This window comes from Salvia miltiorrhiza, chromosome 3, assembly GCF_028751815.1.
Source record: "Salvia miltiorrhiza cultivar Shanhuang (shh) chromosome 3, IMPLAD_Smil_shh, whole genome shotgun sequence".
NCBI lineage: Eukaryota > Viridiplantae > Streptophyta > Magnoliopsida > Lamiales > Lamiaceae > Salvia > Salvia miltiorrhiza.
Window position 1 is genome coordinate 46,089,743 of NC_080389.1, and position 25,233 is coordinate 46,114,975.

A 25,233-nucleotide genomic window follows, 5' to 3' on the forward strand; every position below is an offset into this window, starting at 1 on the left:
CCGACCTTAGCTCAGTTGGTAGAGCGGAGGACTGTAGTTTGTTTGCAGATGATCCTTAGGTCGCTGGTTCGAATCCGGCAGGTCGGAATATCTGGTTCGAATCCGGCAGATATAATTTTTTTTATCCATATTACATATTTTATTCAAAATATATTACTATATGACAACGGGAAAAAAGTGCTTCGTCTACGAAATGAAAAAAAAAATGGAGAAATTTAAAATTTAAAGATTGATGGTTAATTGAGGGCCTAATGAACTACTGATATAATTTTACTTTATTGATTTTTAATTTTGCTTGACATTTATTTCTCCTTAACTTATAAATTTACCATTGATATTAATTTAAATTGAAAATTTCTTTTATAATAGTATAATATACATAATTGGAAATCCATGTACATAATTGAGGTTCATTTGTATTTGCAAAGTAATCTCGAAAAATTGCTCAAGACTATTGAAATAACAACAAAAGCCCAACGCCAAAAAGTAATGTTCCATTTCACGTAACATTGAAGAAAGATCAGCAGTACTGATTATAAAGTTCATTCTGAAAACTACATACTGCTTCACACTCTATTAATGCAAAGCGTCCAAAGCCTTCAAAAACAATAAGGTAACAAGCTGCATGTAAGGTCACAATCTACAGTTCATTTGCCTGAAAATTTTGAAGCAACAATAAAAATGTCTGATAAAATCGCCGTTTGCATGTTAAATTTGTCATCATCATCACCATCAAGAAGTTTTTCCGCATTTTCCTGTTTGAAGCTGAGTAATAATGTAGGCGTAGCCAAGGAATCTCAACCTTCTGATTATGCAACTATAAAAGTTTCAGTCCACCAGTCACATCATCAACTAGGTCAGCTGGTCCTGCACACAAATGAAAGAGAACAAATGTACGGCAGACAGACTATTGTGAAGGGGGATTATATTACTTGTTGCTAGTGCGTAAATTTGCTTTGTTTTTTTGTCAGGCAGAAGATGCAATCTCCAGAAAGGTATGATACGGTGCAAGCTTTCATTACATTGCTTCTGAATCAGAATTTAATTGTGTCTAGACGTCTAATATTATGTATTAGAAAGAAGAGACGCGAAAAACTAACCCAGGACTGCCATCACTGTTCTTGAATCTGAAAAATAGGAATGAGTTGAATGTTGTTAGCCAATGAAGATAATCTAGACAAGGGAGATAGTTCTTGTAACAAAAAAGGACGGATATAAAACATTTTCTCTCTATGACTTTAAGGCGTGGAATAAACTTTTTATTTCTCACAACAAATTGAACATAAAAAACAATACAGGCATTAGTTCAACATTTCTGGCACAACCACACAAGTACTGCATCAGAAAACAAATAGTATGTCACTCACTTGGAGCAATCTGTGTTCTTCCAGCATCAATTGTAACGTGTGTTGGTAAGTTTAGTGATTTTGCCCTTTCCTGCATGAGTAGTAAAAAATGGTTAGACATAAAGCCAGAAAAGATCAAAGTAAATTAACTTCAGATATCCATGTAGTCTAAAATCAAAATGATGCTAATTTGACCAAAGTTGCTCCATGGGGATTCAAACACTTAATAGCTGGTGATGATCTCCAAAATGTAATTGAAATAATTTTATCTATCTTGATTTACATCTCTTTCTAGTTGAGATGACATCCATGATCCAACAGATGATTCTACGATCAATTACAATGTTTCTAATTTCAAAGAGCAAGTGCAGTAGCAGATAGGATGAAATATCCCATGCTATACATAAGAGGTGGATTCTTCAACTACAGGAAGCTTATATTTTAGAGGATATATTGATTCCTCAAATGTAGGTTTGAACATTTTTCTGTCATTCTTATTCCTTTCTACAACGTGTAAATGACCATCTGTACATTATTATTATGTTGCTATTTAATTATAAGGAATAATCTACTGCTGTGTTCTTCATAACAATAATAATAGTATTTCATGTATAGTTGCCTGCATCATTCTTGCTGCTAGCCTGCTAACAAAGCAGTGCAGCTTAATTTATATTCAGGGTTGATGCTATAGAAGCTAAAACATATGCATTCCATGATAAGGCAATACAACAATTTGAGATGCCAGTGTGACCTGTAGAACAAGCATATCATCTTCACTTTCAATTTTCACCACCACCTTAACCTGCCCACACATTTCCCATCTGTATAAAGGTGAATTCAAAGCTGTAAATATATATGTACAACTAATCATATTGGAACTTGAGAATCATTTCCAATAGGCCTACATGTACCTGCTTAAAGATTTTGGTGCTCGGTTCAGGATTTTCTTGTACAGCCCCAAAGTTGCATGGCTACAACCGGAAAGTTATTTTAATTTGGGTCAGAATGAAATATAGGAATGTCACTAGAAGGCAACCGCATGTCAAATTTTGTTAAGACAAAGATAGATCAGGACACATATTCAGGACTCAAATGAATATCTAGACATATATACCGTCATTTTCATCCCGAAACTCAACTCCTACTAACAACTTCTACATTAGATGAGTACCAACACAATAAACATTCTCTAATTCTATTTTCCCCATCCAACTTAAGCAATCTGTTCTATAGAGGTAGTGCCTGTGTTTCTATTTTATATAAAAAGATTCAAAAAAATTAGAACATATTTCAAAGACATTATTAGTCAAAGACCAGATAATGATCAATGGCTACAAACAACAACACATTCACAAAAAACCATTCACGCAATCAATAGCAGAGAATGAAAAAATGCATGGCGTTTTCATCAATCATCATGGAAACTCTCACCTGCATTGGGCAGCAATCTTCCCCTTCCCCATTTTCAGGTCATTCCTCACAACCAATACCTACACTCAATCATCAAACCACACAACACCATAATATTAAGCGTCATAATTCTCCCAACACACACACACACACACAACAGAAACTACAACTATACCATCTTAAAATCGTCGATAATTTCAGCTAGTTTTTCAACCTCGAGCTGTGGTTTACCCCGATTAACCTTCTTCCTCCCTTCATCGTTAACCTCAGCACATTTTGACAAACGCAAAGCGGCGTGGTAGGAACGCCGGGCACCGATTAGGCATCCTAGAGCAAAACAGCCCGCCCCAATTAAGAATACGCTAAGCCAAGTCATCCCTATCATATCAAACCCCATCGCAGCACTCTGCACTGCATTCAAATCACCATTTCGTAAAACAAATTTCTACAATATATAAATCACAGACACAACATAGGAAAACAGTTATTACAAAAAGGAAACTACAAACATAATTGGAAATTACTACTAGTATACACTATACAGTATTCTACTATTTACAATATATTGAGAGAGAGATAAAGGGAGAGACCTGTTACTGTCATGATGAAGAGTGTGTCCAGACTCCTGAGCTAGAGGGGGAAAGATACGACGGCGTCTCGGTGCGGAGAAGAAGATTTTAGCCTATGAGAGAGGACAGAGAAGTAATGGGGAAATGGAAATTCACAGATTTCAGGCTGGGAATAGGACGCTGTTTGGCTTTGCGCAATTTTGAGCGGTTTCCCTTACTAAAATTTGCTAAAGTTTTGGAATAGAGTCAAACGATCCTTTACTTAGACCCCTCATTTTCTTTGAAACAATAGGCTATTGAATAGGGGTGGCCACGGTTCGGTTCCCGGTTCCAAAAATTGGAACAGGAACCGAATCGAAAAATAACCCTCACGGTTTCGGTTCTGAACCGTGAACTGGCGGTTTCGGTTCCGGTTCCGAACCGCCGGTTCCGGTTCGAACCGTTAGAACCATCCGTTTTTTTTTTAATGTAATTTTTATTATTTTATGTATTGTTGTGTAAAATTTAATTAAATTTGTTTTAATAAAATAAATGACACAAGAAAATATAAAGTTCATATACATTATTTTCTAAATTGAACTTATAATTCAAAGTTATACCTTACAACTCTTGTAAATAAAATTTACAAATTACAACATTTGAATGCTAAAATAAAATTAAGGCAATTTAATTTACAACTTTTAAATTAAGGCAATTCAAAGTTATACCTTACATGTATCCTGTTTCGTCTTTCAAAAGTTTTCCTTTTTTTTTCCGTTTTTGTTTTCATTTTTTGCTCGTTTCTTTTTCATTTTTTTCTATTTCTTTTTTTTTCTATTCTTCTTTTTTTTACAATATTTATTTTATTTTATTTATTTCAAAGCAATTATTATTATGATAAAAATAATTTTAATTTTTTGTAATAGATTAATATTATTAAATAAAAAAAATTAAGATCGCACTGCTATAGATTCAAACCCAAAATTATTGACCTATGCATTAACCACTCTGTCACTTAGGCAACGCACTCATTTCATATAACAATTTTAACAGCTCTACCGCCCATCTCCCTTCATTTCATGTTGTCACTGCCACCTGTAAGCTTTGCCTGCCTCTCTCTCGTCTTATCTCTATCTCTCTCTTTCACCCCTTTCTCTTTATGCGTTAGCCACTACCACCCCGTTGTCTCACCTCATCCCATATGTTGTGCCACTGCCTCATTGCCTTGATTTTCCAACGCCACCGTTGTCGTCTCGATTTCGATTCCACTGCCATGTCAATCTCTATTGTCTTGCTGTTGCCTCATGTCCTCTTTCTTCTCTCTCAATTCCTCATCATCTTTCTCTTGATTCTTTAGTGTCGCTGTTGTCGAACATTGTATCCAAAATTTCACGACCGTTATATATTTTTGTAAAAATAATGGATAACAATGTAAAATGTGTATAATTGCGAAAAAAGTGTGCAATAGTATAAAAATATTATTACACACTTTTCACGACGATTACACGATTTTGCAAAAATTGTGCAAATTGAAAAAATTGTGCAATCATGGAGTATTTCACATTGTTACACGATATAAGGATATTTCGGTCACAATGGATACTATTTCCACAATTTTATCTATATGGATAAATTTTTCTTTTCCTATATGATTTTGGTTAGAATAGGGGTTGTGCCCCTATTTTCTCTTTTTCTTTCCCATGGGTGAACTCGGTATTTTGAGTCTTTGTAATAAAAATAAGGGACTAAGATATGAATCTCAATCTCTCAATTGAAAATAAATATTAAAAAAAAAACAATATTATCCAACATATGTAATAATGAACTAATTTAATGGAGTGGTCGGTCTCTTCATTGGAAATATATTACGGATTACACGTGCAAAGTATATTTTGTTATCAATAGTTTAACAGTCGGATTATTTTGAGATTTATATTACCTTAAGCATTGAACTATTTGATACAGACATACAGCAATTATTTTCTTTCATTTTCTTGTAGTTGACTTAGGAACTTGGGAGAGATACAACAAATATTTATCTACAAATTAATTTAAAATTGTATATATAAGTTGGAGGGAGGCCTGCAGCTCTTGGAAGATTCCGCTGTGGAAAAAAGCCTCCAAAAAAGTCTTATGTTAAAACTGAAGAGTCGTCACACATAACACGCAAAAACCTCACTTTAAGCAAGTCTTCTTTCTTCTCCAAAATTTTTTTTGCCTTCAATTCTAAGGTATCCTGTTTAATCCATTTTTCTCGATCTGCAATTTATTCTTTGATTCATGATCTGTTGAAATTTATATTAAGTGGTTGTTTGTGCCTTTTTGGCATATCTTTTTTTTGTCATGTAGAATTTGGGGTGCCTGTGTTATTTTTTTTTTGTGAATTTTGGAATTCGAGCCTTGAGTAGTATAGGATTTGGGTTTTGTTATATGCTCTGTGGCTGGAGGGTCTTCGATTTTGAATTTTAACTGAATTATTCGATCAAATAGTTTGTTTGACTAGGGTTTTGGGTCATATTATGTTATAATGAATTAGGGTTGGTTTATCTGTCATTTTGAAGCATTTCGCTGAGGAGATTTGGCAAATTGGACTTCATTTTAGATCCAAATTGCAAGAGTTTAAGAATATGAATATCTAAACTGTTTCAGGATTTTCTAGATCATTCCTGTGAAAAGATGAGTGACAATTTGATGGAGAAAGTCAGCGCTTTTGGTGAGCGCTTAAAGATCGGGGGATCTGAGGTGGGGCAAAAGATTACTGCGGGCGTGAGCTCTGTTAGTTTCAAGATGAAGGAATTCTTCCAAGGTCCGAATCAGGCTGATAAGCTTGTTGAGGAAGCCACTGCCGAAACTCTTGACGAGCCTGATTGGGCCACGAATCTTGAACTTTGTGATATGATCAATCATGAGAGGGTCAGCAGTGTTGAGTTGATCAGGGGAATAAAGAAAAGGATTGTGCTGAAAAGCCCTAGGATTCAGTATCTAGCCCTTGTGTTGCTAGAAACTGTTGCAAAGAATTGTGAGAAGGCGTTCTCGGAGATTGCAGCCGAGAGGGTGCTGGATGAGATGGTGAAGCTGATTGATGATCCACAGACTGTGGTCAACAATCGGAATAAGGCTCTGATATTGATTGAATCGTGGGGAGAGTCCAGTAATGAACTTCGTTACTTGCCGGTTTATGAAGAAACATATAAGGTACAACTGCTGTTTCGAATAGGTCCACCGTCGTTTTTGTTCCTTGGCTGTTTTTCATTGCTCCTCGTCATTCAGAACTGAGTATGGGATCAAATCAGTATTTTATTTTGCTAGTATTATTTTCTTTGGATTGTTCCTTGTCTTCAGAAACCATCAACCAATTTCCTCATTTGTTATGTTCTGTGTGTTCCTACTCTCGTTTAGAGTTTAAAATCAAGAGGAGTTCGGTTCCCTGCCCGCGATGAAGAGAGTCTAGCTCCAATATTTACTCCTGCAAGATCTGTCGAAGCTTCACAGCCTAATGCGACACTTGGACAGCAACTCCATTATGATATCCCTGTACAGAGCTTTTCTGCAGAACAGATAAAAGAAGCATTTGATGTGGCAAGAAACAGTATCGAGCTTCTAAGCACTGTTTTATCCTCTTCCCCGCAGCAGGATGCTCTTGAGGTAGCATACTTGTTTTATATTTGCATAACATATTGTTATTTCTGTTGTGCTTCTGCCTCACTCTTGATGGTGTGTCTAGGAGCATGTTTGCCTGTGTTAGCTTCATTTCTTTCCAGTAATCATTATATGATGTATTTTTTGGCCTTTGTACAACAAAATTTAACATCTTAATATTTGTTGGTGTGACAATCACATGCTTAGATTCTCCAGCAATTTTCAGATTTCAGTACAGAATTTGGGGATCAGTCTTCCTCATGTTCTGCGCTCACATTGCATCATAAAGGAAATGTTTTGGGGATTAAAACACATCATTTTGATTTTCAGAAACTTCATTAGTGATGGCATTAGGGAGTTCTCTCCTTACAATTTCGTTCAATGATTAGCTCTATTCAAGGGTAACTGCAAGCTTTTTATCAGTAGTATACTTGTCATAGCTGCTTCACCTTAGACTGAAATTGTTATTAGACCATAATTTTGGATTATTTTGATTCGACTTAGAGGGTGTTTGGCTGAGCTTATAAGCTCTTTAAAACAGCTTATACCTGTAAAATTAAGCTCTAAGAGCTTATAAGCTCTCCAAAAAATAAGTTCCTCTACCCCAACTTATTTTCTCATTTTTTTATAAGCAACACTCATTTTACAAAAATAACACAATTACTATAGATTTTTTTTTTTAATTATATATCATTCTAATTTCATATTTTTTCGATATTCTCTCTTTAACTAAAAATTCTCTTTTTAGCTTATAAGTTAAATTATCCAAACACCGTGACAACTTATAAGATTTTAAGAAACTACATCTTATAAGCTCTTGAAAGATAAGTTCCAAGAGCTTATAAGCTCTTTAAAATAAGCTTAGCTGAACACCCTCTTACTTGATGAAAGAAGAAAGGGGTCGATCACAGATTCACAGGGATGAATGAGGTGCATGAGCTGATACATGCGTTCTTCGTTCTCTAGAGGATGATTTGCTCCATTTCCTGAGTCATTTTCTTTCTATCATCTGTAATGGTTTATCTTTCTTATTCATGAATTTTCTTCTAATGTTTGATGAATGCTTACGTTTCTATTTTCAATTGTCTGAAATTTCTGCAGGATGAATTAACCACTACCCTTTTACACCAATGCCGCCAGTCGCGTTACACTGTTCAGAGAATCATCGAAACAGGCGGGGATAACGAGGCAGTTCTTTTTGAAGCATTGAATGTAAATGACGAGATCCAAAAAGTTCTGTCCAAATACGAAGAGATGAAGACGCCCTCGGGGTCTCCAAAGGGGCCAGAGCCTGCCATGATCCCGGTCGCTGTTGAGCCCGACGATTCACCTGCTGCTGGGAAAGAAGAATCCCTGGTCAGAAAGCCTCGGTCGGGCAGCAACGGTGGGAATAACAACGAAATGATGGATGATCTCGATGAGATGATCTTCGGTAAGAAGTCCGGAGGTGGCACGTCGGAAGCCGGAGGGCAAGATGCTAAGAAACAGCAACTACCCAAAGACGATCTCATCTCCTTCTAAGTAGATTCACTTGAAACATTATTGATATTGAGCTTGTTGATACTTTTGACATCTGATATACTGGAGTCACCTTGAACGATATGCCATTGTGCACTCTCTTCTTTTTTTTCCTTTTCTATCTCTTTTTTTTTTTCTTCCTTCTCTCTCTCTCTCTCTTTTTTCCATCTATTTTATTTGGAAATTTCGGTGTTTATTGATATCCACGCTAGTTGTGCATGATATTCGTAGTGGAACTACATTGGATATAAATTGCCTATCATTCATCCTTATGATATGTGAAGAGGTTATTTGTAATGGTGGTCCCAATGGTAACTATTTTCTTTATAAAAAGCTGGAAGCCTGAACTCCACACCATTGCATAAATGCTGACTAGGCATTAGGTACAAAGCTAACGCCTGCAGAGAGAAGCCAATTTCTTGAAAAGTGTGCGTGTGATAGTATTGAGTGCGTGTTTGGCTACCTTTGTTAGGTATTGGCAATGTTGCTAAAAGCTTGATTAATATCAGGGATGGAGGCATTGATACATATATGGATTATTTGTTTGATATGCAAAGGAAATTCCTAATATAACATCTCTGGTTGATTGGTAGCCCCCATTAAACCCAACATTATAATTGGAGTGCCCTATTTTGCCCTTAAAAGACATTAGTAAAATACCTAACTACCCTTCGTATTGGCGGGGTTATAAGAGGCGGGAGAACTCTCTTCCCTCCATTCACTACTCAGTGAAAATTTGAAGGGTTTGGCGCCGAACGGAAGAGACGAGCCTGCACAGGGGCTCCTATCAAAGCTCATTGGAGTAAGAACTTACCTATTGAGTTTTTTCAACTCAATAACCTGCCTATATGGAATTGGGTTCACGTTCTCTCTCGCTCTATGTGTGCGACGATTCCCTGCCGAAAGCCATCACCAAATTCACCCAAAAAAGGATTTTTCAGCCAATCGTGCAAAAACCCCCCATTAACTAAAACATTTTTTTTATTAAATGACAATTTTATATAAAAAAGAAAAGAAAAAACCTAAAAAAAACCCTTGAAAGCACAGAAAGAGCAGACTAAGGGCCGAGTCTCATTAAAACCTTTTCACGGAAAACCCAGTGGTAAAAACCGTGAATAGGAAAAAGAGTACTCGTCTAGACACAAGACGAAAGTAGGGAATAGCTAAAGGAGATACAACTCCGAGATTTAGAATAACAACGAAAAAACAACCACCCATCAGTCCCAACTACCGTTTCTTACGCAGATGGCTATGCGAAGCCATGTCAAGGCGAACCGCAGCCCTAATCTCCTCAATCTCGTGCGGCCACCACCCTTCTGAACGTTGTTGGTTAGCCATAATATCTGCCGCCTTGTTTCCTTCTCTAAAGATGTGAGAAACCTGCAGCGAGAAAGCATCTAACATCTTTAAAATCCTATTCCACGCCGCCTTAAAACGCCAAGGCACATTCAAAGAACGGGTATTAAGAATTGATATCACGTAGGTGGAATCGGCTTCAATCCAAAGCTTGTGCCAACCACGATTGTGAGCAATTTGAATCGCCGAGATAACAGCCAGGAGTTCCGCTTCAAAGGCAAAACCCGAGCCACCTTTGAAGTGAAAACAACCACGCACTACATTCCAGTTATCTCTAAACACCCCACCTGCAGCAATAGTTCCCGGAGCTCCCGTCGCTGAGCCATCAGTATTTACTTTGATCCACGGCGCCACCGGTGGCCACCAATGCACCTCAACAAACTCTCCATTAACTAAAACATATGAAAGCATAGAACCCATTAAAATTTGTCTACGAAAATGATATGCGAATTGAACCCTAGGCGGAAAATTGACTATGGAAGCATCTCAATTTCCACGAGCCAAACCCAATTCCCATCTCAAACTGAACAAAAGGCTCTTCGAGTTTACCTGGGTGTTGACGACGACGGGCGAAACTCCTCGTGTCGAAGACGACAAACTCACCCTCCGAAGAGATTATAGAACGCAAATGATATGTGAGGGAAATTAGAATATTTTTTAAATGAATTTGGAGGGCAAAATAGAAACCATCGAAAATAGGAGATGTTACTGTAGAAACCATTGAAATGGAACTGAGGGTGGGCGCTGGTTCCAATTTCGTGGAGGAACAGTGATTTGTGGAGCGGGCGTTGGCACAGCAGCGGGCCTTCTTTGTTATGAATGAAGTTTATCAAACAGCGAAATTTCGTTAGCTTGCCTCCTAATATGGGCTTAAAAGGCCTATCAAACATGGCATGAGTATTGAGCAATTAAAGGCACGCGACATGTTATTGGTCTGTGCACCTCATATGCGCGTGGCTATGGTCCCACCAGTGTCAATTGTTTTATTTTTGTTCAGTTACATTTTGAAGAGAGTGTTCTGCATGAACATTTATACTCCCTCCGTCACTGAAATAAGTTCATCTTTTTTCTTTTTGGGACGTTCCCTAAATAAGTTCTTCTTTCTTTCTTTTCATTTTTTGAACAACTACCCCACCACTAATAATACTTTATTTATTCTCACTTTTCACTTTTCACTTTTCACCACTCTCAATACTAATTATAACACTTTTTCACCTTTTCACCACTCTCAATACTAATTATAATATATTTTTCTTCACTATCAATACACTTTACCACTTTTCCTTAAAACTCGTGCCGTCCCCAAAGAGGAACTTATTTTGGGGACGGAGGTAGGGATGGCAATCGGGTACGGATAGTGACTATCCATACCCATACCCACGAACTAAATGGATAGTGGTTGCTACCCACGAAACTATCCATGGATATCAAATGGTATTCAAACCCGCTACCCGCGGATACCCGACGGTTATCCGTCACCCACTATCCGACGGATACCCGCTATCCGCTGGATACCCACGAAATAGAATTTAAATATAAATTTACAACAAATTTAATAGAAAAAAAAATCAACACAAATAGCATAGTTCAAATCCACAAAGAACAATGTTTAAATTCAAATTCACAAAGAACAATGTTCAAATTCATCAACTAAAATATAAAATCCAACAAAGAACAATGTCTATAATTGCTCGACAGTAGAAATAGAACCCTCTTCATTGAACTCTTCTTCTTCATCTTCAAGACAAGTCCAAAAGCTTCCATTCTTTCATTTAGCTCAGTATTAGACTTTGGGCCTTATTGTTTGGGCCTATTTTAAAATATAAAATACTATCCCATAATCTCAAAATATGTATTTAAAGCCCATATTTTATAGAATTTTTTGTGGATATTTGACGGGTAATTGACGGGTAATTGGCGGGTATTTTTCGCGGGTAAACGGGTTTCGCGGGTATGGATAGTAAGTATCCAAATCCATACCCACGAACTAAATGGATAGTGAATTGTACCCACGAAACTATCCGTGAATATCAAATGGTATTCAAACCCACCCTAATGGGTTCGGGTTTTCGCGGATATCCACTACCCGCGGGTAGATTGTCATCCCTAGACGGAGGGAGTATTATTTCAAATTTAACAAATATTGAAGCATTTCTTCTTTCATTTCACAATTTGATTTTCTATATACCCGTTAACTAGTGAATGACCATTTCACAATTTGATTTTCTATATAGCCGTTAACTAGTAAATGACCATTTCTTTTGTTTAATAAATAGTGATTTGAAAGCTAGCTGTTGTATTTTTATTTAAAAATAATAAGAATTTTTTGTCTATAAATATGTTACATAATTTTACACAATCTTCCAAACTTAAAAAAATTTCAATGGCTGAAAATTCTAGTTCCCAAAATTCAAGCTCCCAAATTTTTTTTTCTTCTCATAGTCCAAATCCACAATATTATCCACATCCATACATGCAACAATTTTCTCCCAATTTTTCTATTGGTTCAAATATTACGCCTCCATATTTCTTACCTCAACTTGGGGTTCCACCGTCTTCTCAATATTCTTCTCATGCACCACCACAACATATGTTGAACGAGCAACCATCAACATTTCAACCGTTCGGCTCTCAATTTCCACCACACTCTACACAAGTTGGGCTAGAAAACATTAGCCTTATTGGTGAAGAGAATGTCGTGGAAATTCCAACACGGCCAAAAAAGACACAATGGTCACAAGAGGAGGAGATTTGTCTTGCACAAGCTTGGGGAACCATCAGCAGTCGCTCCAAAATAGGCAATGAGAAGAAGAGTAAAGATTTTTGGGAAAAGACTGTCGCGTATTACAACGAAGCAAGACCGAAGGGGTCGCCCCATCGAAAATGGGAAACAATTAAAGCGCAGAAGAAATGTCTAACTCGTCGAATGATGATCAATGCAAAGAAATGATGAAGAAATTTATATGCGAGTCGGCAGAAGATGATATTGAACGAGAGTTGGTTGCTATGGCTGATGAAGAAGATGCAGAAACAATTCAAAGTTCTTCAAGAAGAAGAAGAAGAAGAAAATTCGTGGAGCGAGAGCGTGAAAGCGAACATGACCGTCTTATCAAGGATTATTTCTCTGACGATCCCACATATGATGCTGGTACGTTCTGTCATCGATTTCGAATGCAAAGAGAGTTATTCATTCGCATTGTTCATGCTTTGGAAAATCACTCGGATGAGTTCAAATTGAGGCGAGATGCAACTGGAAGGTATGGCTTATCACCACATCAAAAGTTCACAACAGCTATTTGTCAACTGGCATATGGGTCTTCAGGTGATTCTCTTGATGAATATATACGAATGGGAGACTCAACTATTTTGAGTTGCCTAGCCAATTTTTGTCAATGTATCATTGAGGTATTTGGAACACAATACTTGAGAAGCCCTACTGGAGCCGACACTCAACGCTTGCTTCAAATGCACGAGCAAAGGCATGGATTCCCTGGAATGCCAGGGAGCCTCGATTGTATGCATTGGGAATGGAGGAATTGTTCCGTCGCTTGGAAAGGCCAATACACTCGAGGAGATTATGGTGTCTCGATTGTAATTCTTGAAGCTATCGCGTCCACGGACTTGTGAATATGGCATGCATTTTTTGGGCAAGCAGGATCTAGTAATGATATAAATGTTCTACATGGATCACCCTTATTTAATGCCGTCCTACAAGTAAATGCCCCACAAGTTAATCGTACGGTGAATGGTACATCGTGTACTAAAGGATATTATTTGACAGATGGCATTTATCCGGAATGGAGTTCGTTTGTTAAGAGTTTTCCATGCCCTATGGATCCCAAGAGAAAGAAATTCAAGGAGAGACAAGAGGCCGCGAGAAAAGACGTGGAACGAGCATTTGGAGTTCTACAAGCTCGTTGGGCAATAATAAGAAATCATGCGTGTCATTATCAAGTGGATGACTTGAGAAATATTATGCATACATGTATTATTTTGCATAATATGATTATAGAGAATGAGGGTAAATGAAGCAATCATTTGGTTTGATGTGGCAATGTAGAAGCCTCCTTAATCAACAATAGTCATGGGCTCTACCAACGAATTTCAAGCATATCTTATGAATTACAACAAGCTACGGGATAGTTCAACACATCACTAACTTCGAGCTGATTTGGTTGAACATATTTGGGCACATGATGGATATGAATAATGTAGAAATATGTTTAATTTGATTTGTAATATATAGTTTGAGTTTTAATTATGTAGTTTCAATTTTAATTATGTAACTTTAGTTCAATTATATATTATTATATTTTAATATTAATTATAATTATGTAATTTTAGTTAAAAAGGTGTATGTTTTTTTTATTAAATTATAATTTTTTATTAATTAAATTAAATAATATTTCTAAAGTTTGATTAATTAAATACGAAAATATATAAATAGAAATATAAGAGCTTTTAACTTTTGATGTGGCAATGTAGAAGTTGCTTTACTAGGTATATTGTTGTAGAGACAAATTCATGACTTTAACTTTTGATATGGAATTAATGTGGAGATGATGTGGCAAAGTAAAAGTTACTTTTCTGAATACACCATTAAGAGTATCCTAAGGGTTGATTGTTAGAAAATCATTATTTTGGATCCATTTTATCATTTGGATGTCATTTTTGAAACGTGCTAACAATAATTTAACAATTTAATTTATAACGATTTTGACATTTTTAAAAAAGAAAAAGCAGAATTTGGCCGAAAACGAAAATTGGAGATGCTGAAATTGTGACAAGTACTGAAAAATTGGAGATGTTGAAATTGTTATAAATATAAAGTTAAAGTCTAAAATGTTAGCAAAACTATGTTAAAATAGTATAATAAAAATAAAATGAGAATTTGTGGAAATTTGAGTAATTTATATGTAATTAATCCATGGAATTGCTACTAAAAAATCGTTGGGAATTGGGAAATTTTGAATTTTATTTATAAAATATCCGAATGCAATCACGAAGTTAATGTTTTTGTAGGGGATTAGAGTTAAAGTTATTTATAGCATATGAAAATATAATTTTTTTTAACAAAATTTTCCTGTCAATTTAATGACAAATTTGTAATTATAGCATTAATCGAGGAAAATCATTTTGAAAGTTAGAGAAAGAAGGGGGAAAAGAGATGAGAATCTACTACTCGGAGCATTCACACCCAAAAGCCCTTTAACAAAGCTCTTAAGCGGTCCTCATTTCTCGAGAGCTTATTCTTCATATTGCGGCTCTCTCAAATCGGGGTATATACAAAAATATTACTCCCTCCGTCTTACTATAAGTGAGATTCTTTTTTGGGCACGAGAATTAATAAATGTGTATTTTGTGTGTAGGTGAAAAAGTGAAAATGTGTTTAGAGGGTAAAACTTTTACCCAAAAAGAATAGAGTCTCACTTATGGTGGGACACCCAAAATAGAAAGAGTCTCACTTATAGTGGGACGGAGGGAGTAAGAGATATGGTAGGACCCACAATTAAATTGTTTTTGTAGGTTTATTGTTACATAGATAAGTTTATAAATGTTGATAGATTTAAAATTTTGATGTGACGTTTATGTGTCACTGAAGGAGTTGTTTTTTTAAAACAAACAATGCCACTTACCCTAATCAATTTAAATTACAATAAGTTGAGACTCCACTCACAATACATTCAACTTTTTTTCTTAAAATTTGTATCATTATGAAATGAATCACGAATTGATGGACGAAGGGAACAATATTTGACAAATTTATTTATAATTTTATTATAATCGCCTATATTTAAAATCCATATAAAGTGAATTGATTGTTTTCAAGAATATCTAAATAATATTTTTAAGGGTTAATTTGTTTACATCCACAAATTTTGCACAATTTTTATTTTTTCCAAAACGAATAAAAATATGTTTGAAATATACAAAATTTCCTATTTTTCCAAACTTCTCACAAAAGTCAACTTAGATGAACTTGAATATGAACGTACTGTCAAATTCTGCTGACGTGGAATATTTTTAAAGGATTTAATTTGGTATTATAATTTATTTTAAAATAATTGAACTATCTAAATTTTAGAATATTTAACATCATCACATCAAATTCAATTTCGTCGGAGTTGATTTTTTTAGAAAATTGTGAAAAGTATGAAGGTTTGTGTATCTAAAACTATTTTTATTTGTTTTGAGAAAATCCAAAAATTGTGTAAAGTTTGTGGATAGATTTAAAACAAATTAACCCTATTTTAAAATATAACAATCATCAACAAATTTATTTAGGGCGTGTTTGATGGTAATATAGAGATTAATTACTTATAGATATCTAATACACATTTATTGAGTAATTAAATTTATCATTGTTTGATAGCTCCTAAATAACCTCTAGTTAATAGGAATTTATTGTTTGATATCAGCCATTAAAATACATTATGGTGTAGCTTATATTATGAAATGACCACCTTACCCTCCACTTAAACCTGGAAATTACGTCTATATCCTTTGAAAACATAAGACAAAAATTGGGAAGAAAAAAAAAAGCGTGAATTTGGTGATTATGGCGCGAGTTCTCAGTCAAATAAAAAAGACAGTAGACTCATTTGCACCCATTGTAGATTCCTTTTTACCATTTAAAATTTAGGGCTCTCGAAAAATTTCAACCCAACAATTGAAGAATATATTTTGGGGGTGTTTGTTGAATTCGTGTAATTCATTTCGGCTTACTCTTGATGAACTCCTTCCAACAAGGTAATGATCTCTTCTGTGGTTTCTTATCATTTATTTTATTTTATTTTTGAAATCTATTTTTTATGATCCTTGGTTGTTGTGGTTCAATCGATTTGGGCGAGTGTTCCGTGATAATCGGAATCAGTCTTGTTTGGGCGTGTATTACATATTTTCCTCTGCCCATCACCCAACCAACACTCGTGTGTTTTTAGATGAAGGGAAATTATTTGTGTTTTGGTCTTCTGGTTTTATTGATATGATCTTTCACTTTGGTGCAGCTTATTTTGTATGTTTCAATAACTTTTCACCATGTGACTAATTTGGTGGAAATATAAACTGTTATTTATCAATCTTAAAACTTATGGTGATTCATTTTTTTGGGACTATGATTTCCATTTGTTCGGTTGACATGTTGCATTCATATTACCAATTTTTCATTGTTTTATCGAGTTCCCATTTTATTCATATTACCATTGTTTTGCAACAATGGCTCGGTTGTAGCTGTGGCATTACATAGCTAGTCTTAACTATAGTGGTGCTGATGTTTGGATTTTGTTTGTATGTTTAGACTCGGAGAGCAATGACGTCGGCCGCGTAAAGTCCAATAAATTCGATAAAACACGACGTACTTGGTCACTAAGGGAGGAGGAAGTGCTGATTGCCGCATTGAAGGAACTAGTGGTTAATGGCTGGAGATCAGATGATAGCTTTAGAGCGGGTTATCTTGGGAAACTTGGAGAAGCCATTAAGATTGCAGTTCTGATGCGTCTTCGACTTTTGGGCCATTTGGCCCTATTTTTCTCCTTTGTTTGTGTCAGTTCAGGTCGTTCTAGGAGAAAACCAGGTTGCAAAGGGAAAACAGTCAGGTAGAGAGCAAACGGAAGAAATATAGTCGGAATGGGCTTTAACAATCCCGATTGCAAGAAGTCATGTTTACTAGGAAGGAGCCGAGGCGCAGCACCTCTCAAGTGTTACTTGGGGCATGGGAACCCGAAGCAACCCACCTGGTATGAGTCAAACCCGAAGAAGTAATCCGTCTGACCACTACCCAAAGCAGAAGCCAACCATTGCCAGAATTCAGAACCTTATGCAAGGAGATGTGAAGGATGATCGTGAAAGACAAGAGAATGAGGTAGAAGAATCCAGAAGGGTGGACAGTTGACCTAATCTGCAGCAGGAGGAAAGGATCAATCGGATCTTCAATCATATCAATCAAGGATGGAGCCAGAAAAGGAAAAAAGATCCTGATGGAGATTTGAAGACCGACGCAGCTAGGGTTAGCCCGCCACTAGAAGCAAGTATAAAAGAAAGAGGAGCCCCAACTATCAAGGACTTTTTTGCTTGTAGTTAGATCTTTTGATCTTTTGGCCGACGTGTGGCATTTTACTCTCTAGTTCTAGAAACAATTTACATTTTCAGTTGTTTTAATTCAGTTCAAACACTTTACCGCTTTCTAGTATTTTAAAACGTTACAAAGAACAAAATTGAGGCTATTTGTGTCACGACCGGTCCTAATTAAGGATAATTAAGCCGGGGAAACCGTGACTAATGGAGGGAGATTAGAAACGGGGTAGAAAGGGAATAATTAAACAAAGAAGAATCACATTTCATAATTTAACAAAAGGAATATTTATAATATAACAGAAGTTTAGTCGTATAGACTCAAATAACTAGTAAGTTCAGATATCTCTGACTTAGCCAAATAAACATAAAACTTCTGAGTACGCAGCGGAATATGATTCTGATTACATGTATGAAGACATGTAACCCTAGAGTTCATTAATACATAATAAGACAAAAGAATCCCGCTCGTCACTTCATCACCATCGGCAGCTGCTCAACCTGCACATTTAGAAATATATGCAGGGCTTGAGTACAAAAGTACTCAGTGGGCACGTATGCCTAAGTATAAAATACATGCTTCAAAACTGTAAATTGTCATGCCATAATTAAACAGTACAGCAAGGGAGTTTTTCACTAAAAGGCCCAAGCTTACTAAATTCATTTGTGATTCTTAAAGTTCGACTGCAGTCTAAGTTCTCTTGTAATCTATCATATCTGGAACTTTGTGCCGGAGAGGTGGCCACCTCTCACGGTCACTTGACCGGCCAACCCGCTAGATGACTCACGGTCACTGGTGTACACTAGTCCTGGCAGGATAGCTATCAACTGCTCAGGACCCGAATTCGATTGCATAATAAAAGTCACATCATATAGATATCATACTGAAATTTAAATATTTTATGGCAAGACAATATTTGAAATAACTTCAATTAATTTAATCATGAGATAACTTGCTTGAACGTAACATTTAAACTCATTTGATATATATGAAAGTAATGCCCACCTGTTAGAAACTTTTTGTGGTACAGAAGCTCCTCAATAGATTGTCAATCTCGCCCTTGACCTTTATTACGAGAATATATGTACATATATAAGATATTTGCTCGAATAAAAATCCTCAAATGAGAATGTGTATTTAACTATGCATGATCCTTATGCATGAATTATTATTCTGAAATAATAATCAGGGAATTTCTATTGTTAATCCAGGTTATCGGATTTAAACAAAAGCTAAGTCTCGTCTCATGGTTCCGGATAATTAGCTAAAATTAATCCGTTCTCTTCAGGGTGTTCTAATCCGTCGATTAAATAAATCCCGCTCCTCGTAGTCGATAGAAAATAATTAAATACTTCAGCTTATTCGCTTTATAAACTCATAATTATCCGGGCTTAATAATGAGAATTTGAAATATTATTATGAGTTCGAATAATTAAAAGGCTCAACATAAGGTAGCTCAATAATTAATTAAGCAGAAATGGGCCTGGATAGCTAAAATGAAAGGTCCAATTAAAAATAATTCATTGGGCTTAGTAATTAAATCATTCTTGGCCCAAATGATTAAATAATAAATAGTTGGGCTCAAATAAATAAATCATGTAAGGTCCAACTAAATAAAATTTCAGTCCATAATTTAAAATTAGCCCAAGAATAGAATGAATTATTCTGAGCTTAAAATTAAATAAAACTCAGCCCAGCTGAAATATAAATGAGATTAGAATAATAGCCCATCGTAAAATAAGCATCAGCCCAATCTTTAAAATAATTCAAACCCAATAGAAATAATGGGAATGGCCATTTAAATAAAAGACTGGCCCAATTCGAATTTAAGTGAAAGCCCAATCAATTAAATTGGAAGCTCATTTCCTTTAGAATAAAACAAACCCAAGCTCAAATAATTCGGCCCAAATAATATAGATAAAGGCCCAATTTATGAATTATAAGGGGAGCCCAAAACAATTAAATTAGGGAAGGCCCAACTTAAATAAAAGAAAGTCCAAATAATTAAAATTATGAGGCCCACATAAATAAATTAAACCAAGCCCAAACCCTTAAATTAATCAAACGAGGCCCAACGAAATAAATTAACCAAGGCCCATATAAATAAAATCAGAGGCCCAATTCATAATTAAAAATCGGCCCATATCAATAAATACAACAAGGCCCAATTGAATAAATAGGAGGCCCAAATCTAAAAATTTTCGGCCCAACTGAAAAAAAAACAAGGCCCAATCAAATAAAATTTGAGAGCCCAACTCTCTTTCTCTCCCAACAACTCTCGGTCCATCCCTTTTCTCTCTCAAGGACCGATCTCTCTCTCTTTCTCCTCAACCAGTCGAGACTTCACCCTCAAACTCACGCCTCCCTCTCTCTTTCCTCTTCTCGCTCAGCCTTCTTCAATCGGCTGAGAGCGGCGCCGCCTCCGGCGCGCCGCCTCACCGTTGCCTCCTCCCCTCACTTCTCGGTTCCCTCTCTCTCTCTGGATTTTCAGATCTGCCGAGCTCTTTCTCTCTATATTTCTTCCTCTCGTTCCAGCCGAGGCGCCGCCGTCGCCGCTCCGAAATCCGGCGAGTCAGCCGCTGCTGCTGTGCGATTTCCGGCGAACAAAGGCCTGCTCACAGTTGCCTATTGCTGCGTCGTCGGCTGCCTTCGAGATTTCCGCCGCCTCCGTCGATTTCCCCGAGCCCCGACGCCACTGCTGCTACTGGAATCTTCGGCGACGTTGTCGCCTCAAGCCAGCGTTGCTCCGGCCTGGAATCGCCACCGCCGTCTTGCACCGAGCCGTTGCTGCTGGATGCGGGCGATGGGTATACCGCCGCTTCGCACGAGTCCGGCGAGCAGGGGGGTCTGTCGTTGCTGCTATTTCCGGAGTCGAAGGCTCGAACCACGCCTCCAACTACAGCTGCTGTTTCGCCGGGTCGCGGCTTGGAGTTCTATCGCCGGACGTCGCCGCTTGGGAGCGCCACCGTCAGCCGCTGCTGTTAACAGCAAGAATCCGGCAGTCGACTCTTCCGGAGCCACCGTCGCTGTGAGTCGCAGAGCTCCGACAGTCCAGTACCACTCATCCTAAAGCTAAGTTCTCTAGTCTCGTTTGTTTTCGTTGCGTATTAGAAATCAATATGCATAAAGACTCCTTCAGGAGAAAATCTGAATTCAATTATCTAATAGTGAGCGTGCTATGGATATATTCGTTCATCTATTAGTGACAATGGTGAGCTAAAGTGGTTCCTTTCTATTTGTTTGTGGAATCACATTACAAATGTATAACTGATCATGATCATGCTTTGATATGAATGTTTTCTGGAATGGTTGATTGAGATAGTGAATTACCTCACTTGTTTTCAACTGCTTGGTTGTTGCTTGAGTTATATGAACTGGAATGGCTTAAGGATTTGGCAGCAATAATTGAAGTCTTCCTTCGATAATTGCAGGTGGAACAACAAGATGGTGGGGTGATGATTAATAGAGGATTGGCAAAGTATAGTGGTGGGCAAGAAGTGGGGAACAAAATTAATGGAAAGAAAAAGAGAAGAAAAAGAAAGGAAAAAAAATGTAGAGGAAAATTATTGATGTATTTTCTCTGTCTCGGTGATTCGGTAACTATAAAGTGGATCGCGTGCTCATATTTGTTTGTACTATTTATTTAAATAAATCTCGATTTCGACATGTGATATCTCGTTAAAATCGATAAGTTATAAAATGAATCTAAATTAAATCCGTAGATTTAATTCGTTCATTGATCTGATATCTAAATTAAATCCGCAGATTTAATTAACTCACGAGTCTGAAATAATCCACAACTTGAGTAAGAATAAAATCTAATTCCATCTCGCTTAAATAAATAACGTGACTTTGCTAAGTCAGTTATAACTCTGAAATAATATCATTGACTGCTTTAACAATATAAATTCAGGATCATAAGCTGAATTCATATCAGGATAATAACCGTTTTCATTCACTGATGAACAAAAATAAACACTCATTACTGGATTTAAAAATATATAAAAGAGCGGGTCACTACATACTACCCCTCTTAACAAAAATTTCGTCCCGAAATTTGCATATTTCTTCTAAAACAGTTCGGGGTATTTCTCCTTCATTTTGTCTTCAAGCTCCCACGTGGCTTCCTCTTGTCCGTGGTGTCTCCATAAGACTTTCACTGATGTGATTGCCTTATTCCTGAGTTGTTGTACTTTTTGATCTAGAATGGCCTCTGGTCTCTCTTCATAACTCAAGTCTGGGCAAAGGATCATCTCTTCTTGGTGGATTATGTGCTTTGGATCGAAAACGTATTTTCTGAGTTGTGATACGTGGAAAACATTGTGAACGTTTCCAAAACTTGGCGGTAACGCCAACCTATAGGCTACTGGGCCTATTCTCTCCAAAATCTCATAAGGTCCTACGAATCGGGGCCTAAGTTTTCCCTTGACACCAAACCTAGTTATCCCCTTGGTAGGAGATACCTTTAGGAAGACCTTGTCTCCTATTTCAAACTGTAATTCGGTTCGGCGTGCATCAGCGTAAGATTTCTGTCTATCTTGCGCCTCCTTTATTCGCCCTCTGATTTGGCGTACTATCTCAACCATCTCATTTACCATGTCTGGTCCTAAAACTTTTCTCTCACCCACTTCATCCCAATAAAGCGGTGATCTACATTTTCTTCCATATAATGCCTCATATGGTGCCATATCGATAGTCGCCTGGTAACTGTTATTATAGGCAAATTCAATCAACGGCAGCACTGCTTCCCAACTTCCACCTCTATCTAACAACACTGTTCTCAACATATCTTCGAGGGTCTGAATTGTCCTTTCAGACTGCCCATCTGTCTGCGGGTGGAAGGCGGTGCTGAAATTTAACCTCGTGCCTAACTCCTTTTGTAAGCTCATCCAAAATCTAGAAGTAAATTTTGAGTCTCGGTCTGAAGTGATCGACACTGGTACACCGTGTAAGCGTACAATCTCTCGAACATACAACTGAGCTAGCTTGTCTGATCCATGTGTGATCGGTATTGGTATAAAATGAGCACATTTTGTGAGTCGATCCACTATTACCCAAATGGCAGTGTTTCCTTTCTTTGTTTTGGGCAAACTGGTCACAAAATCCATTGCTAGGTGCTCCCACTTCCATTCTGGAATTTCCAACGGTTGTAATTTTCCATATGGCCTTTGATGTAAAGCCTTCACTTGCTGGCATGCTAGGCATCTCTCTACAAATGATGCTATGTCTCTTTTCATGCCTTCCCACCAAAAATGCTTCTTTAGATCTTGATACATCTTAGTGCTCCCCGGGTGGGCAGTATAAGGGGTATCGTGAGCTTCGCTCATGATTTTATCCTTAAGTTCATCATCTTGGGGGATGCATATCCTTCTCTCAAAGAGGATAGCATTATCTGATGCTTCTTGATAATTCTTGACGCCTCCTTTTCTTACTGCTTCCCGTAGTTTTTCCATCTTCCCGTCTTTTCTTTGTGCTTCTACGATCATCTTTCTCAAGTTAGGTACTGTTGCCACAACGCTTGCTATCGTCCCTGGTGGTTTAACCACTTCTATGCTCATTTTGCTAAATTCCCTTATGAGCACCGTCTCTCGAGTGATGAGAGCTCCCAATTTAGATTGGGTCTTACGACTCAATGCATCAGCCACTACGTTGGCCTTGCCTGGGTGGTAGTTAATACCGCAGTCATAGTCTTTCACTAGTTCAAGCCATCTCCTCTGTCTCATGTTGAGGTCCTTTTGCTCGAAAAAGTATTTCAGGCTTTTATGATCTGTGAATATTTCACACCTAACTCCATATAGGTGGTGCCTCCAAATCTTCAGCGCATGCACCACTGCAGCTAACTCCAGATCATGAGTCGGGTAATTCAGTTCATGTGGCCTAAGCTGTCGTGACGCATATGCTATCACTCTTCCTTCTTGCATCAGCACGCAACCAAGTCCATTTTTGGACGCGTCCGTGTAGATCATATATTCCTTATCAGCTGTTGGGACGGCTAACACTGGTGCCGTAGTTAACTTCTCCTTAAGTTCTTGGAAGCTCTTCTCGCACTCCTCTGTCCAAGAAAATTTTATTCCCTTCCTGAGTAGTTGCGTCATTGGCCTTGCAATTTTGGAAAATCCTTCCATAAACCTCCGATAGTAACCTACCAATCCTAAGAAACTTCTTATCTCATTAGGGTTAGTAGGCGATTTCCATTCGCGCACCGCTTGCACTTTTTCAGGGTCCACCTTAATCCCTTCTGATGACACAATATGTCCTAAAAATGTGACTTCGCTGAGCCAAAACTCGCATTTGCTGAATTTGGCGTAAAGGCGCTCCGTCCTCAACGTTTCTAGGACAATTCTCAGATGTTCCTCATGGTCTTTCTCGTTCTTCGAGTAGATCAGGATGTCATCTATGAATACTAAGACAAATTTGTCTAAGTACGGATGGAACACTCGATTCATGAGGTCCATGAACACGGCTGGCGCATTAGTTAGCCCGAATGGCACAACTACAAATTCGTAGTGGCCATACCTAGTTCGAAATGCCGTCTTAGGTACGTCTTCTGGTCGAATTTTCAGCTGGTGATAACCAGACCGCAAATCAATCTTCGAGAACACGCTTGCTCCCTTGAGCTGGTCGAAGAGGTCATCTATCCTTGGTAAAGGATATTTGTTCTTCAGTGTCACTTTGTTCAGTTCCCTATAGTCTATGCACATTCGCAATGTGCCATCCTTTTTCTTCACGAAAAGTACGGGTGCACCCCAAGGTGATACACTTGGCCTAATGAATCCAAGATCCAAAAGTTCTTGCAGTTGTATCTTGAGTTCTTCCAACTCTTTAGGAGCCATTCGGTATGGTGCCTTCGAAATGGGAGCTGCCCCGGGCTCCAAATCAATGGTAAACTCAATTGGTCTGTCCGGTGGTGGCCCTGGCAGAATCTCTGGAAATACATCTGAAAAGTCCCGTACAATTGCTACATCTTCTATGCTCCTTTCAGTTCCCAGTTCTCCGTGCAAGTATACGAGGTAAGCTGGGTATCCCTTATTCATCATTTTCGTTGCTTGGAGGGCGGAGATGATCATCTTTCTTCTTCCCATACTAATTCCGTGGAAATGTGACGGCTCCCTTCCTGGGGATCGGAATGATATCCGTCTTTCGTTACAAAGGATGGTGGCATAGTTCTCGGCTAGCCAGTCCATTCCTAGGATTATGTCCACATCTCCCATCGGTATAACATACGAGCTGTTCACTACAATCTTGAGTGACCCTATGTTCAGTTCTAGGTTCAAGCACACATGATCTACTGTCGTCATCCCTCCTATAGGTGATGATATACTCAACTCCTGATCAGCTTTTTCCA

At 37.5% G+C, this 25,233-nt stretch overlaps 2 protein-coding genes, 1 long non-coding RNA gene and 1 other non-coding gene across 6 annotated transcripts; 2 read left to right on the plus strand and 2 right to left on the minus strand.

Moving 5' to 3' along the window:
* Nucleotides 1–87, plus strand: TRNAY-GUA (transfer RNA tyrosine (anticodon GUA)). Its single transcript is given in 2 exon segments — nt 1–37; nt 52–87. It is a non-coding gene; the product is annotated as a tRNA-Tyr (tRNA).
* Nucleotides 88–482: 395 nt separating this feature from the next.
* LOC131016125 (uncharacterized) lies at nt 483–3,607 on the minus strand. 2 transcript variants are annotated; one of them, XM_057944742.1, is made up of 8 exons: nt 3,347–3,607; nt 2,932–3,167; nt 2,778–2,836; nt 2,258–2,317; nt 2,098–2,167; nt 1,368–1,437; nt 1,101–1,127; nt 483–867 (listed from the first exon to the last, which is right to left on the minus strand). In XM_057944742.1, the coding sequence occupies exons 1-8, from the start codon at nt 3,357–3,359 to the stop codon at nt 818–820; spliced, it is 585 nt and encodes a 194-aa protein (XP_057800725.1). In that variant the 5' UTR covers nt 3,360–3,607; the 3' UTR covers nt 483–817. The 2 variants fall into 2 exon arrangements, with proteins under 2 accessions (XP_057800725.1, XP_057800726.1); XM_057944743.1 differs by having other exon boundaries at nt 2,932–3,162; nt 3,347–3,538.
* Nucleotides 3,608–5,262: 1,655 nt separating this feature from the next.
* LOC131016100 (TOM1-like protein 1) lies at nt 5,263–8,571 on the plus strand. 2 transcript variants are annotated; one of them, XM_057944680.1, is made up of 4 exons: nt 5,263–5,535; nt 5,954–6,499; nt 6,704–6,949; nt 8,045–8,571. In XM_057944680.1, the coding sequence occupies exons 2-4, from the start codon at nt 5,981–5,983 to the stop codon at nt 8,462–8,464; spliced, it is 1,185 nt and encodes a 394-aa protein (XP_057800663.1). In that variant the 5' UTR covers nt 5,263–5,535; nt 5,954–5,980; the 3' UTR covers nt 8,465–8,571. The 2 variants fall into 2 exon arrangements, with proteins under 2 accessions (XP_057800663.1, XP_057800664.1); XM_057944681.1 differs by having other exon boundaries at nt 5,267–5,535; nt 5,964–6,499.
* A 9,580-nt stretch (nt 8,572–18,151) lies between these two features.
* LOC131016148 (uncharacterized) lies at nt 18,152–19,114 on the minus strand. Its single transcript, XR_009098871.1, has 2 exons — nt 18,894–19,114; nt 18,152–18,388 (listed from the first exon to the last, which is right to left on the minus strand). It is a non-coding gene; the product is annotated as an uncharacterized LOC131016148 (long non-coding RNA).
* Between the last annotated feature and the right edge of the window lie 6,119 nt (nt 19,115–25,233).